Source organism: Xiphias gladius, chromosome 5, assembly GCF_016859285.1.
Source record: "Xiphias gladius isolate SHS-SW01 ecotype Sanya breed wild chromosome 5, ASM1685928v1, whole genome shotgun sequence".
Taxonomy (NCBI): domain Eukaryota; kingdom Metazoa; phylum Chordata; class Actinopteri; order Istiophoriformes; family Xiphiidae; genus Xiphias; species Xiphias gladius.
In genome coordinates this window covers 2,505,043-2,521,517 of record NC_053404.1, presented here as the reverse complement: position 1 = coordinate 2,521,517, position 16,475 = coordinate 2,505,043, and the positions used below count along the sequence as shown (strand labels likewise).

The 16,475-nt window shown below is 42.8% G+C and overlaps 1 protein-coding gene across 5 annotated transcripts in view; it reads right to left on the bottom strand.

Moving 5' to 3' along the window:
- Positions 1-16,475, bottom strand: part of LOC120790065 (partitioning defective 3 homolog) — a 320,005-nt gene that overhangs the window by 214,222 nt on the left and 89,308 nt on the right. For all 5 annotated transcript variants that reach the window (XM_040127340.1, XM_040127335.1, XM_040127337.1 and 2 more), the window contains exon 3: positions 4,469-4,643. In XM_040127340.1, coding sequence (XP_039983274.1) covers positions 4,469-4,643 — 175 coding nt within the window. The remainder of the gene's footprint in view (positions 1-4,468; positions 4,644-16,475) is intronic.

The window sequence follows — 16,475 nt, the reverse complement described above, 5'->3', positions numbered from 1 at the left end:
AGTTCTTAAAATTAAAAAAAAAAAAATGCTTAAAGAATGCTTCACGCACAGTCTCAGAACAAGTGCGTACGTAATGTCTTAAATGAGCAGCTTCGTTTTTTTAAAAGGTGTTGTGAGGCATTTTACAATCACACTAACCCACATGCTGGTCACAGAGAACTATGTTTGATTATATTTTGTGTTGTCAGTGTCACTGTGCAGCTCCTCTGCTGAAATGACTTTTATATGGCCTTGGCTGATGGCAGGGAGCCTGCTCACTGGCAGACCACTAAGCCAAATTGATTTGATGAAGGCCCTCCTCTTAGAAGGTGTCCACACGTTCTCCCCCACAGGCAATCTCTCTAATGGCCTCCCAGCAACCCTGTCACCGCAGAGCTTCAAGGACCACAGGGGCAGGTCAGTGGAGGACTGGACAATTCGTCACCACATTGGTCTTCCTAAGCGATAGAAGCGCCAGAAGGCGAGCTTGTCTTGTGTGGTGTTGAAAGCTGTAAAAGTGCTCACAGTGTAAAAGGCAAAATGACAAGTTATATGTAGGTATTTTAGTTTGATCTATATGTCATTCAGAAAGTATCCCTGCAATCACTGTTATCCTATCCTGTTTAAAAGCCATTCCACATCAAAGTCAGTGTAGTTCTAACTTTTGTCAATAGCACTTGAGCTCACATTCAAGGAGCAATCACATAAAAGTAGTAATCTATGAGAGTCAAGGAAGACAAGCCAGTGATAGAGTCGATGCCCAAAGCAGTTTCTGTGATCTGTTGAATACGCCTTTCCCACATGTAAGTGTGTGCAGGAGGTAATTCACACTGCAAACATATGATGTCATTGCAGGCAACACGCTAATATCCTAGATTCAGTACTGTAGACAGCATGATGCTTTAGACAGGGGACACAGGTTTAAGCACCGACCACTTACTTAAACTTCCGGCTCTGAACTCCGAGCTTATAACTGTGACCTCAGCACTGATGATGATTGGACAGTGGTGTTTGAGTGTTGATTCTTTGAGCAACACAGAGCAGAACAATTCAATTCAATTTCAAAACTACAAGCTCCATTAAGATCCAGCATTCATTTAAAGTTTCAGACATTTTCTCTTACTTCTGAAAGATTAGAATTTAGTGGTGAGTAGAGACAGAGGCAGCTCCAGCGTCCGTATAATTACCGGAAAATTACGTTCATTGTTTTAATTCACATCTCATCTCCAATCCCATTATTAGCAGTTTGACCTGCATGGCACATGTTAGCATTGGAAATCTAAAATGGGTTCCCAAAGCGGAGGCAAGGGAGGGATGGAGGACAGAAAGAAAGCAGTCGGAGAGTTTGGGACTTTGGGAGTTGTAAAAGGAGAAAAAACAATCAACATGTCTCTAAAAGATGATGATTTTAAATAGCCATAATTCTCTGCCTCAGAGCACAGCTGCCAAGGGCGCCGCTGCTACACTTTGATGTCTGATATGCAATATTGCTGCCAGTAATTTGCTCATCTGCATCTCTGGAGAGACCATCGCCTCTCTGTCTTGTTCATTTGCCTGACTGTGTATATGTGATGCCAGTCAGTCTGTCTGTCTGGTTGGCTGTCTCTCCATCTCTTCTCATCTCAAATCTCAAATGTTGTTCACTACACACATATACAACTTTTGAGGGACTTTGAGTGGAAACAGGAATTGTTAACTGGTTAAGAGTCACTGTGCATTATACATAATCTCCAGCGAACAAACATATACTGCAAACAACGCAATCTTGTCAATCTTGGAACTTGTATCTTGTTGGTAATACTGCATTTATGTAGACTACCACAAAACAAAACAATCATTTATCTCCAAGAAATTGACAAAGATATACCCATCACCATGGCATATGCAGTGTGTAGGAAGCAGTCAGTTCCTCTGCTTTGCCGCAATCTTGTCATTGCATGTCTTGAATGCAAGATGGATAATTTGTATTCCATGCAAGAGACAGGCTTAGAAGTGTGTGTGTGTGTGTGTGTGTGTGTGTGTGTGTGTGTGTGTGTGTGTGTGTGTGGGTGGGTAAGACAGAGCTTTCATGGGCTTTCCATTGTGGCATCAGAATGAAGATACATGTGGCACGACCAGGGGCGATTCCAAGATTTTTTTTAAATCAGGTGGCACATAGGGATCCAAAAATCTGTCAGGAGGAGCCCGTGGGAAATCAGAAAATTCCATCAGAAATAAAACAGCATTGAAATTTGGCTTAGAAAACTCTGGGCACAATTTTTAGGCTCTTGTGCAGTGCCCTGTGCCCTAATGCAGGTCGTATTATATGATATATTATATATAATCTAGCCCAGTGACACTGGAGGGGCAATCATATTTCCCCAGTCACTAGCCCATCACTATGGACTTTAACCCAATATTCGAGTTGCATTCAAAGCTTTGGAGGGCAGCAGTAGGGTATCAACAAGCACACTTGCCACACTCCACCGTGAACAGGAAACAGTCGTCAGCATGGATTTGATAGATGCCTTCCTTGTTCGGCTGGTCAAGTTACTGTATATTAACAAAACAAAACGATCACGTACAATAAAATATATACCGACTGGTCTTCTCTAGTTGATTTACATGTGAATATGGGATTTGATTATGGCAGTGAGAAAAATCGAATGAATTTGGAACAAAGTTGGTTTACTTTATTTTACTTTACGACACATTTGAAACCCATCATGAAAAAAAGGTTCATGTTTATGACCAAAATTTTATTTAAAAAGTAATTTAGATTATAATTTAGTGATGACGGTTTCTGCATTATCTGGCACCGGTGATTCCCCTAGGGGATAGACCTGCTGTTTGACAATATTGCCCACATCCACTACACACAAAGTGGTGTGGGACAGCCCTTAATAAGGTGAACCCACCTAGCAAACATGCACCCTCAGCCAGATAGGATAGGGTGTGATGGTAGGCGCCAATTTGAGATTTAGCTGTGCATTTGTTTACTGGATGATGTTTTCAATTCATCCTTCCACCACATATGAACAGTCTTAGAAGCCATAAATCAGTACTAGACAATCCTTGTCAGTGTGGAGAATAAAAGGCGCCAACATATCTCTAAGAAACCCAGTCCAAATGTCAAATGTGGGTATGTTTGAAGCTAGTTGACAGCAGGTCAGATAACTCCAAACAAACCTGCGGTCCACCCTGTGCTAACGGTTTACTATTACAATTGCATCATTGCCAAGAACAATTTCCATAAACCTCCGCAGTCCAACAGGCAGGTTGAGAGAAGCTAGGATATGCTCTCAGGTTGGGGCAGGACAGTAAAGTCAACTGTTCATTCATGTGCATGTGTGTGAGTCCATGCTCGTACGTGAGCTCTGGCTTTGAATGTCTTCGATGTCCTTTGAAGTTTATGGCAGCTCTGCATCAGCTCACTGGTTCCACTTCATGGGACGTTGACATGAGCAACACCTGAGTCACTGACTTTGTGTGTGCCGTTTTCAGGTTGTGTGTGCCGTGCGTGAGTGTGTCTAACTTGCTCTGGCATGTGTGCCCTTGCTCATGCATGACTGAGTATCCAACTGTGTCTCAATTCATTCCTTTGTCTCGGTTTATACCTGTCTGTTTAAGTCAGTACACTGCTATTCCCTGGACACACTGCACAGTCTTGAAAGACACTCAGCTCCACACAATACACCTGAAGCATGTCAAGTAAAACAGACGCTGGCCAGTTTGTTGCAGAGTAAGAAAAGTTTACTTTGTTGCATTTTGGTATTGTTTCAGTCCTGTTCACAGTGTACAGTTACAAGCAAACTAAAGCTCATAAACCAAAGTCCCATGACTCACATGCATGAATTTCTTGGACATGTTTTGATAACCTCCGATCCCTCTGTCTTTTACCCAGAACCCAGACGGCCTGAGAGATTCAAAACAATAATATGACTTTACCTAGGTTTGCTCAAATATTTACTGGGACTTTCTGGATACGTGCATCGGCCCAGAATGTGGTTTTGTCTTCAGTGCATTTTGTTGTGCTTGACTTTCCAAGTAATTTTCAGCTTTCAAATTTCACTTTCATGTTCCTGACCTTTAAATTGCAATTTGAATTCCTGCTAATGGCATGGGTCACCTACTCTTTTCTTTTTACAGCAAGGCACAGTCATTAAGATGCTAGTCAGGCTGATGCTAATTCAGTTTGGATTTATTTTATTTTTTTCAATTTCATTTAAATTTATTTCTGCTCAATTAAGTAAGTTGTAAGTAAGTTATTTTTCCACTAGATTGTTTAATTTGAGTTTCTCATAATTTTGTTAGACTTTTAGCATTTTTTCAGTTTTAAATTTTCTTTGCTTTTGCAATTTTAGCAATTGATTTTATAGAAATGAGCATTTAATGAAGTTTTTTGTTCCATGTACATTAAAATTTGTTAATACCACAATGATGGTAGCTTAACTATAAGCTAACTATTAGTGGTAGCATGATGCAAGAGAATATTTGTCATTGGACTCACTGGATCGCAGGGCGGACGGAGTGACCTCGATCTCACTGCTGGTCTGGTAGGGTTGGAAGGCAGATGCCGAACTCATCTCACTGGCAAAGGGTTCGGGACTCTGCGTACCTGTTGAGCTGGCGCTGGTACCGTCACCTCCATTGTGAGGATCCTGTTCTTCATATACAGCTACAAGCTGGAGAGAAAGGAAAAAAACAAGTGAGTGCATGACAGAGTGTTTTGGGGAATAGTCTCTACATACACCCTGAATATGAATATGTATTTCTAACTTTTTTGCGAGTGTAGGCATATGCAAGTGTCCATACATGCACATACATACATGAATTGGTGCTTATTTACTGTATGTACTGTACGTGTGTATGTTTTTTTAATTTCACATACAGGTAATGTGCCTCTATTCAGCAATATGCATAAAGTATATCAGCCCAAATCTCTCAATCATGATTTAAGTCTTGTCTGTGTATGTGTAATACACATACACACACACACACACACACACACACACACACACACACACACACACACACACACACACACACACACACACTATCTCTCTGTACAGTGCAATCTCTCAACATCTTCAGTCAAGTAGCACGGGATGTTCCAGGTTGCCGAGTTTGGCTCCCACAGCAAGCAGCTGCTCCAGTCCCACAAAGGTGATACGTTGTCGCGTTTCCCAGGCCAGACAGGGAGAACTCCCGACAGCATCCCATAATTATCAGACTAGCACCCTCTGCTCATCACTAAAGCCAACTCACCCAATCAACCAGAGAGAGAGAGAGAGAGAGAGAGAGAGAGAGAAAGCAGTCTTGATTATGTTGTAGAAGAAACACTAGACTCTGTTTCCTCTTTCACCGGGGTAAATTAGATCAGCCAATGCTGATTTACCACATACGAGTCAAGGCTTTTTCTTAGGCTCCTGGACTGAGACACACAGCGAGAGAAAGAGAGGAAGAGCGAGAGAGAGAGCAGTGAATGCATACGACCTGCACTAGTGGAGTGGAGATAGCAGTGCCAAATGGTTTTCATTGCCGGCACAACCTGTTACTAAACCTCTCACAAGAAGATTAACCTCTTATTCCTTCCTAACAGAGCAATCGTACAGCAGCAGGCTGATACACGCCATGCTATACAGAACAATAGTATGTATATTACAGACTTGAGATGAGTTCTTTTCATGGCTTTGTGCTACCTGCAAATCTATTTAATGGGAGGCCATGGATGTGGAGAGAGCAACTAACAAAGAAAGCATTAGTCGCCGTTCGGAGCAAACAGCTTTTGTGTATCCCGCATTGTATTTGTCTGAGGGTAAAAATAGCACAAGTGTTTTTCAATGTTTTTTCTGTTTTTCATCACCCAAACACAGGAAAATCTGCATATAAACAAGTTTAGAAGCCCCTGTTCTCCTTTTTATTTGATTCATATGCAGGGGACGATGGGGAAGCGCGTATGTATTTGTGTATCTGTCACCGAATTTATGCCTTTCTGTGAGTATACCTATGTGGTTTACTGTTGCCTGTAATTCACAGCAACATCTCTCATGCTGGCTTTGCACAATTAAAGATTTTTTTTTTTTCCCTAAGATATTTTCTTGCATCCCAATTCCATCCCTGAGGCGTACCCTATCACTGTAGGCTTCGCCCATTTCACTCTAATCATGTTTCATTCCAATCTTGAAATTATATTCCTCTGGTTGTAAGAGTTTATCGAAAATCTGCTCAGCGCACCAGAAAGGCAATCGGAAAGAAGAGATATCTGTTGGTACAAAATAAGAGAGCCTTAATATAAGAAATCAGGCGGTTTGAGGAGGTCAATTTTCCATTACACAAGTTGGATACTTGGACTTTCTTTAAGCATATACTGCAACTGCTACAATCTGCAACTGGAGAATTTTTCTACATGTTTTTAGGATGAAAAGCTGTTTTGGCTGAACATTTTTGTAGTGATGTTGAGGACAAGAACGACTAAGCGAAGATGCCGAGATGGCTGTGAACTCAGACAGAGAGGAGAGAGCAGGACTGTCCCCAGAGGGATTTACACTGCCCGAGTGTATGTGCGAGCCAATGAATCATTAGTGACAAAGTAATCAGGCTTCCCATTCATATGTTGGTGGGAGTATTTAGCAACCTGACAAGCCCTCTTCCTGCCAGCTGCCCATATAGAGTAGTGGTGAATACTGTTGTTGGTGTCACAGCGAAGCGTGATTCATTTTTTAAATACATTCCAAATCCCTCTAATTAGGTCCACTTTGCTATGCCATGCTTCCTTTCACCAGACACTTCAGAGCACTCTGTCGGTATCTGACATGTACAGCTAAACTCATCCACACACCCTCCATTTCATAATAAAATGGTCCTGCATTTATCCTGCATTCAGTATTTATGGGATCTTGAAAGTGCTTGCTCGTCCCCTAAACCCAAACAGACACGAAAAGTTCCCTCTGTTCAGAATTCTTGTAAGTTGAGGGCGGAGACATTGAATTACCTTTTACTCGTCTAACTTAAAAAACCCAAACAGAAAAAGGGAGGATTGGCTGATAGACTGATTTCTCTTCAAATAGCAGACAGATGTTTTTCACATTTTTTTGTTTGAATTTAACATTTTAAATTGTGTTTTAATTTAAAACAGCTTTGGAAAGTATTCTGAACTCATATCTTAAAGATATGAGCAGCAGGGACAGCTATAGTGTTGCCATAATTTGATCATTTTATATCAAGTTTTCAGCAGTGATGCATACCATATTAATAATCAGTCTACAGTGAGCAATTTTACCAACCGAAATTAAAAAGTTTCTTAGTTTCTGGACTCCAAAAAAGTGTGTTTATCTACCAGGTCCAGTTATGAATTAATAATCCACGGAAGTGGAAACACTGCTTGCAGCCACTTGCTTGGGCTAGAACCAAAACATACAAACACAGACAGAAGAAGTATTTGAAAAGGACGTAAACCCCCTTGTTGGATCTACACACTTACCGAATCATCAACATATGTCTGCAGAGCATTTTTACAGGGGGTTTCTTTTATTTGGGGATTTTGAGTTCGCCATCCTGTCCTCTGTATGTTCTGTGAAGAAGTGGGCACACTTGGCCAGAGGGTAAACTGATGCAATTCTTGCTGTTGACGGGACAGAGCTCGAGAGGCAACACAGCAAAAGCCATCACACAAACGCTTTCCTTCCATCTGGGAATTGGTCACAGTCACTTAGAACTGAGACGATTTCACGTTTCAATTTTTATACTCTCACACTTTCCCCCTGTGGCTGCTCTACAGCAGGCGTCAAGTTGTATTCAGAAGTTTTTCAAAAGGACAAAAAATTTTTTTTTTTTTTAGTGATGCACAGACGGGAACGGCATGGCTAATTGTCAAGCAGCGTGACAGCTGAGAATGAGGATTCAGAGCAGATAGGAAGGAAGGAGTGAGGCAGCGAAACAGAATTTTAAAGAGACCATGAATAACAAGATGCTACAACCTACAACAAAACACACAGATATATCAAAACCAAAGGTAGAAAAACAGGAATGAGAGAAGAAAAGCAAATGACAGGATGTAAGTTGAAGAAATGTTCCAGTTTCCAGTCTCGGGATAAACTCTGGAGCAATTTGAAAAACCTATTTAGCTCCTACCTGCTTCAGTTGAGAGAAGCAAGGAGAAGAGAGGAATTGGCTGAGTCTTATTTCATGGGCCCCTCTCTCTCTCTCTCCAGCAGGGAGCTACAACATTGCTGCTGCCTTAAGCCCCTGGAGCAAGGCTGACACTCATCCACTCTCACCGGTTCCACTGACTGTCACAGCATCTGCCAATCAACTGCTATCTACCTGGAAGCCTGAGGGCTGCTGGAGAGAGGCAAGAGCAGAGGATGGAGAGACATGATGATGAAGGGGTGAGACGAGGCGGAGGAGAGGAGAAGAAGCGAAAGGAACGAGAGAAAGTCAGATGAGGCAGGGCATTATTTGCAGCCTAGGTACAGGCTGTATTTGGGATTCATCATTTCCATATCTGTAAAAGAGAGAGCAGGGAGACAGGGCACCGAAAAAACAATCTCAGGGATGCCTTTCATGTTGGCCTCCTTTGATCTCCTTCTTGCTTTTGGCAGCAAGGGCGCGGTAGAAGAAGAGAAGGCAAGGAAGCAGCTGAGGAGGGAATGAGGAGATGTTTTGACAACCTCTCTCCATCTCTTTTCTCTCTTCTCCAATCCCCCCTCTGCCAAACACACCCCTCTACTTTCAGAACCTCTGATGTCCCAGGAAGCCCGGCCATTAGGATTGGCACCGGCACAAAACAGTAGTCCAAAGCGTTCGCCAAGCGTCTGCCAAGCGCCCGCCAAGCGATCGCCATGCCGTCGCCAAGCGATCGCCATGCCACCGCCAAGCGATCGCCAAGCAGCACTATGACAACACAAGACAACAGAGGTTATTAGCATTCACAGGGCAGCGTTGGCAGTGCCACCAAAGACATGTAATACCTGCACTGCGATGCTCCGACGCTAATCCATATCTGCCACAACAGCTTTTTCACAGCCCAGCAGATGCGACTGCTGACACGAGTCAACCCACAGGAAACCTGTCCGCTCAATCCACACCTTCAATTAAAGAGCACATCCAAAGTCACGCTAGGCTATGTCCTGCTGTGAATACTTATTGCTGCACAAAGCAACCCTTGGAGACAAGTTCCATATTTATGTCAGAAGTTTTTCTTTTCCATTTATATCCAAAAGCTAAAACTCAGTGCATGACTAATAAGTAACGATTATACCTTGATGAATAGACGGATGAGCCAAATTTATTGAGCAGAATTTACTCTCCTTCACTCGTATTTGTGTGGCTCTGTGGAAATCTCTCTTATGTTTGTTTTGATATGAAATAAGGAAGGAATGACACTTTGGTCAGTGTATGAATGGTTATAATGAATAAGTTAAATTAGGTTATGCAGTGGCTGAAGTAGCCTTCACATATACTTTCTCTGCTAGAAAACACACACATATCATCACACACACAAACACACACAAACAGTTCAGGATTCATCGCCGCTCCCCATCATTTATCATCATTTTAGTGCAAGGGCACCAGGGGCACAAAGTTATTATAGGTACAGTAACGGTGGAAACTCTGAAAGCCACTTACTCCACCAGAAACTCGAAGGACCCTAAATTTGTTGAGTAATAGCCACGAGCCATCATCCTTCATTCACACACCACCCATCTACCCATCCATCTGTCCGTCCATCCATTCACCCCCTTCACCACTCTCCATCTATCAGTCAAGGATCCTTTACGCATTCATCAAAGAGTAAGATTTCTGATCATGTATTGGGTGCAGACAGAAGAACTCAATACAGCCCTCACGTGACGCACTTGTTGCCATAGAGACCGTACATGGTCCTTTCCTTTCCCTTAAAGCACACATTGAGGGGAACATAACTTTTTCATGACCTCAGGCACCGTCACAATGGATTAACCCTCCTCCTCTTACTGTAGAGTTATCACACAGTATTCTCAATATTTCATCCTTTCCTCACGTCCATTATTTCTCACACACTGTGAGTCGAGCAAACCAACAAAGTGCTTAGTCCTGTATTTTCGTGCTCATTAAGACCATCAAATATTCAGAGAATAGGTCTTGAGCATTCTGACCTGCCAGCAGGAGCATTCCAAATAACCCTCAAATGGCACCCTGCAACACTTCCGAAACATATGCATATTTCAGGTGCTGTCACATGGGGTTGATGCAACAGAAAAGTGCCCCAGAAGCTTGCTAAGCCAAGACCTGAAGTGATGACACAGACCACAAAGCAAAGGTAATGCATAAAGATACTGCAGCACATCGTTCTGTTTATATCGGCAATGATGTCCGAGTGCAGTGGAGGAGGGCGGGGTTGGGAGTAGGGGGTGGGCTGACGTTATGCACTGGCGAGCAGGAAGCCAGGTTTAAAGCAATGTAATCCCAAAATAAGCATAAGCAAGTCCTAACATTGGTTTACGCTGCTGTTGTCGCTAAAGCATTAAGTCATCATTTCTTTCACTCTTTAAGGCAGAGCAGCTTGCGAGGTACATTCACTGCTGGAAGAAAAAACAAAAACAAAGGAAAAAACACAAGGAACGAGGGGTGTTAAAGAAAGAACAAGCGAAGATGCAGTGGGAAAAATATACAGAGCAAGCCAAGTTTAACCAGATTAGAAACTCATCCCTTTCAAATCCACTCGGCCAAGCTCTCGTCCCTGCCTTTGAAGATTTCCTCCAGCGTTGGAGGAAATGAATTCACACATATTAGGGCACCCTGTGCAAGCACTACCTATGCAGTGCTGACAGAAGGGAAAATCCCTAATACACCCCCATTGCATTCTGCCGTGTATATTAATACCTTATAACCCATGGTCAGATGTACAATTCAACACTATTCAGCCATGGGAAATGAATAACACATTTTTTTTAAGACACTCAAAAGACCTTTGCAGTCTGCAACTTAAGACTGAGAGGAGGGAGGGAGGGAGCAACGGAGGAAAAAATGATGACGTATTCATGTAATCAGCTAGGGTGGGTGTCCATAAGAAAGCAAGAAACAAGGCAGGCCCCTTATGACCTCCATGGGCTAAATTAACATCAGTCACCTGACACTAATTAACACTGAGCGGTCACATGAAATAATGCTGAACTAATCTTATTCCATCAATACGTCTACATTTTTAAATGTAATCCTATTAATTATCCTATTCCATTCTAGGCGTACAGAAATGTATTCATTTTTACTTTAAGTTCACTGTGGGCCACAGCTTTCACAAATGTAGTCTAAAATTTTCTTCAGTTGCATGCCCTTTACTTTTTGTTGCCTTGAAGGACATTGTACTTTTAGGTTGAATGTATGAAAAGCCCAGGCTGTACCCAAAATAGTTTGTGTAGTCTAATCATTTGTTTATGGTATCCTGTATTGATTTCATGCCACCGATATTCATTTTGCTGTCCAAACAGAGTTGTTGTGGGCACCTTGAGGCATTGCACTCCCAAACTGGTCTTAAAGAAATCTAATCAATGCAATGAACCTATCTGCTCCCACAGTCTTCGTACAGCCCAGGCCCACTGTCAAATCTAATAATTCCTTTCCTCTCCATCCGTGATTCACATGCAAAACAATGGCTAGACAGTCTGTCTAGGGGACGATCTCAAAAATAAAGACACACAAATATGAGTATTGGAGTGCACACAACCACCCCTACACACAAAAAACCGCAGATACACACGAAAGCACAAAAATTCACAGTTTGTTTATTAGTATTCCTCTACCAAGCCGATGACATTAGGAAAACCCGTATTCTAACAGTGCCTTTCAGAGGGAAGTGCCCTTCAATCTTTCATTGGTTATGCACAAAGCCAGGAGAGAGTAATTAAAAAACTCCACATTCAGGGACCTTGGCACAGAGAGAGAGAGGGGGCCAAAAGAAAAAAGGGAAAGCTTCAAACAGTTGAAGCCTCCCTGGTGGAAAGAGACGGAGAGAATGAGAAGCAGAAAGTAGAGTGGAGTGGACAGAGAGGGAGGACCGTATCCTTGACAAGGCCATACATCCTCTGTAGTCGAGGCGGATGGAAATCAGGTGTTTTATACCCTTATAAAAGGCCAGACCCGATCATTAAGAAGAAGAACTTAAGTTTTAAGACTGTCGCCTCATACATGCCACCCCCAACTGCCTAAGTATTATCTGTATTAGAGTGTTTTTGAAGAAAGTAAGAGAAAAACCCTTTCTCTTTGATTTTTAGAGGATGACACCAAAAGCTAATACGCACAGATAATATCTTGACAAAGACCTTTCTTGACACAACCCAAAACACCAAAATTGAACTATAAATCCATGGTGCATCACTGACAGTCATTTTAAAGTGTGAACTTTTACTTCTAACTCTATTCATTTTGTGCGTTATTTTTGCCCATGTTGTGTTTTGGCTCCAAGAGCTGTATATCATTTGCTTAGAGTGATCTATTCTGTAAAAGGAAACCAGCAGGATCAACAAAGTAATAGTTAACTGTGTCTGTCAAACAACACTCTCCAAACTCTGTCAGAATTAGGCAGCAACTCTCAACCAATAGGTAAACAGATAAAAAAAAAAACAATATCAATGTTACACAATATAACACTTTAGATTTGGATTGGATTTAGGTTGACTTATTGCTTGGAGGTGCATGTTGTATACTGTTGCCAAATTAGAGTGTAGGTCTCCCTCCTCGGTGGCCTTTGCCCTGTCACTTGGGATGCCCCCAGGTGAGCTGCCTGAGATCGCCCGGGGCCATGAAGCAACAACAGAGACTGTATGTATATATGCACAGACTTCTTTATATTCAGGGAATCACTGTGAGCTCACGTAAAATGGACTTGACAACAAGGAACACAATTTACAATAGTAATAATTAATTCCTAATCAACAAAAAAATCTATGGAGTACTCCTCCTCCAGAAATCTCTCTAGTTCTATTGACTGAGAAGAATTCTTATGGGAGAATTCACTGTATGTTTTTGAAAACCGTTAAAAAAAAAAAAAAAAAAACAACAAACCAGTCTTATTGCGTGAATATGTTCCTGCTCTGTAAAAATGAAGCCAACAAATAAATGCACATGCACATCTCATAGAGCATAGTGAGGGCAGCTGAATCTACCAGTAGAGTCTACTACCTATTTCTCTACCAGTCAGTGAAATACAAGAAGGCGGTACTGGAACACCTGAGGTCCTTAAAATGCACACACAAACACACAAACATACAGTGTGGTTACTACAACCCTACTTGTCTAATAGCTTAGCAGCTGCCAGTGTTGTGCCACTAAGCCAGTAAGCTAGGTGCTCAGCAAGACTGCTAATCAGCAGGTAAGTATACGAGCCAACCGGCCAGTCAGCTAATGAGTTCAATCACCTAATTCCAACCTATTGGGCCATTCAGCTAGTCAGCCAATCAGTGAGCCCGTCAGTCAGCCAGCCGGTTTGAGTATGAGCTAGTACGTCAGCCACTAGTATACCAGTGAGCTGGGAGCCAATAGAGTGTTCAGCCAGTAAGCCAACCAGTGACCCAGTCACCTAGTCAGTCAGCAAGGAAATGGCCAAGTAGAGGCTAATACCCCACTGTTGGCACTGAATTGAGCAGAGGCAGAGCCAAACCCTACAACACACACCTCCACTAATAGACAAGAACACAAAGTAGCCAGTGGGGACAGCACTGTCATTATCTGCAATCTGCAGGCCTGAGTGGCTTTAGCCTGGAGGGAGAGAAAACGAAGAGGAGAGGGAGGTGAAGCAGGGAGAGAGGATGCTTGTCTTTATGTGTGCATCCGTAGGGGGGTAAATGTGAGAAGTGACACACTTTCACTAACACACCGAAACACACGAGGAGACAACAAAGAAATGGCTTTGTGCCAATAAGGGAACACTCAGGCCCTGCTTTGTGAGAGAAAATGTGCATCCAGTGTCTTAGATTACAAGAGAGCAATTACAGCAGTGTGCTCAACAGGACCAATCTGACAAACAAAAAAACAAGTGTGTGTGTCTGTGTGTGAAGTGTGTATGGATGCACTACGTGAGATAGTGCAGAACTCTTTAGAAAAGATGTAGGTGCTAATGTACCCATTAACTGCTGCTATGTGTTACGTATTTACAAAACAGTTCTAATTTAATACATCTCTTAACCATTTCATACACTAGTTCATCTGTTGATATTTGTGTGTACAGTTAAAATGGTGGATTGAAGTGTGAGGAGTTCTGTAAGCACTTAAGATTCCGACTGAATAACAAGGACACGGGCCACTGAGATAGTGAGTGGGCTTTGCTGCAGCTTCTGCCTTTCCACGCTGTAGCCAGGCGCATGTAGCCAAGCGCATCGCTTCAGAGAGCTCAGCACCTCTATGGCACTAAGGTTCTTGCTGTGGAGACGTGTGTGTGTTAGGTTGTGTTGCAGTCAGCTTCGCATGGGGGCGGACCTACATCCCGGAGTCTAAAAGAATCTTCTCGGAGACATGCATGCACCTTTCCAGAGGTGACAAGCTGACTGGAAGCTACTGCAAGCTTGAGCTTTAAAGAGAAAGCAAAAACATGCAGACGTACACCAAACACTTATCAGTTAGACTGACATAGTTGCATTGAGGGCTGGTGAGAGCTGGGTTCCTGCACTTGGTCGTTTTAGTAATATCTGTGGGGCAGAGGTAACTCCATCACAGTCTGGCTCTTTTCAAAGACAGAGAAGAATGGGTCAGCACCATGTTTGTCAAACATAAACTAATACTGACAGCTTTTGGCTGTTACATACACTCTGTCAAACAAAACATTGACAGTTGTGAATAAAATCAACTCGAATCTCAATGTATCAGTGCTTGCTACAAAAAAGAAAGAAAAAGAAAACACTTGTGCACTGTGCAAGCCAAACTGACAGTAGAGCTGACACATGACAAAACCCCTCACTCATGCTTCAGGTATACCCTTGAATCAAAAAATTCCAGGGTGAATGGGTTTCATTTAGTTAGCCCTCCATCACAGAGGTGAAACCTTCTAGAAAGTCCCTCATTCCTTTAGGTTCTGTCTCCAAACAGTATTGAATAGAGGTCCACCTCTTCATTCACCCACTCTGTCCTCTCCAACTCAAAGTTTGTTTCTTAGAAAGGCAGCTTGTGCCCTCTAGTGCATGTCACTCTCCGAGTACCTTGCAAGCAACTGTACTCTCTCCTGTTAGACTCCCTGTTTCGACATGCTCTAGCAGCAGAAGAGAAATGTGGCTATGAAATGCTGTGGTATCACTCATAAGTAGATGTCAACGGTATGTTAAATGAAAACACACAGAGCCATTCAGATTTCTCTCAAAGTGTTTTTCCCACATCTACAGTAAATCTTGTGAGAGATGTTAGAAGAATCTATCTCGGCAGGCCAGTATTCGGTGTTGATCTGTATTTTTAACTTCCACCAGATGTGAACAATAAATCCATGACTGGATAGTTACTAGTAAGCTCTAAGAGCAACATAATGAAGCAGCGCTCTTCTGTTAAAACAATCCGTAACTCAAACAAATGTATCTGTACACTCAGTACAGATACAAAAGAGGGGACATGAGGACACAGCGCGCCCCACCCCGTGCATAATGGGAGGTTACACGACGGGGTGGGAGTGTATGTCTGGGGAGTGCTGCTGAACTCCCGTAACCTCAATTATTCAGCATTAGGCCCTGCTATTGATTTCCTGTTGGATCGACTTACTGAGTCCTGAGCATTGGGACAGTGACATGCTATAGCCTTCCCTGGGATGGATCTTTAAGAATGGACGGATGGACGAGAGTCTGTTAGAGGGAGAGAGAAAAGAGATACAGATCCATGGCTGGACGGGGGGGTTTAATTAAAGATACCCCTTATCAAGGCTTTGATGGATGAAGATGTCACAGCCTAGTGGGCTAGTTGGTCAGCCTGAGCTGAGGGGACTAGTTAGTTTGACTCTGCAACCTTGGGGAGGGTGGGTGACATTGCGTAGAGGCCAGCAGGTTCCCATGACTGGAGTTCCTGCTGAGGGAGGAACAATATTTATGTTTGAAAGGAAAACTCTGTGGCAGTCAGATATGTAGGGAGAGACTAATCGGTTGAGGATATAGGGTATTATTACTGGTGCTGAGGTTTTGGGGGGAATTGGGCCATTTTCTCAAGCATCCATCAGTGCCCCAAGCCGACCCCAGTGAAAACAAACAACATAGTGAAGCCAGGCAAAGTCACCCTGGATATTTCTCACACATGCCAGATCCATCAGCTGTGAAAACAAGTGACATGCAGACAACACAAGAAAACAACATTATGCTGATAAGAGAGGGAATATCTTGTTTTCCGTTTCACTATCCAGGTCTAAATCTGGTCGTATGTAGGTCTGTCTTTTTTTTGCCTGTATCTGGCCGCATGGTCAGACATGGGTCAGGTTCCAAATGAAACAGATGGCGAGAGTTGCTTTTCTGCAGTTTGTCCTTGAGCCAACCTTGAGAAGCTGTGATGGGCTGAGCAGGGTACTGATCTTGGTT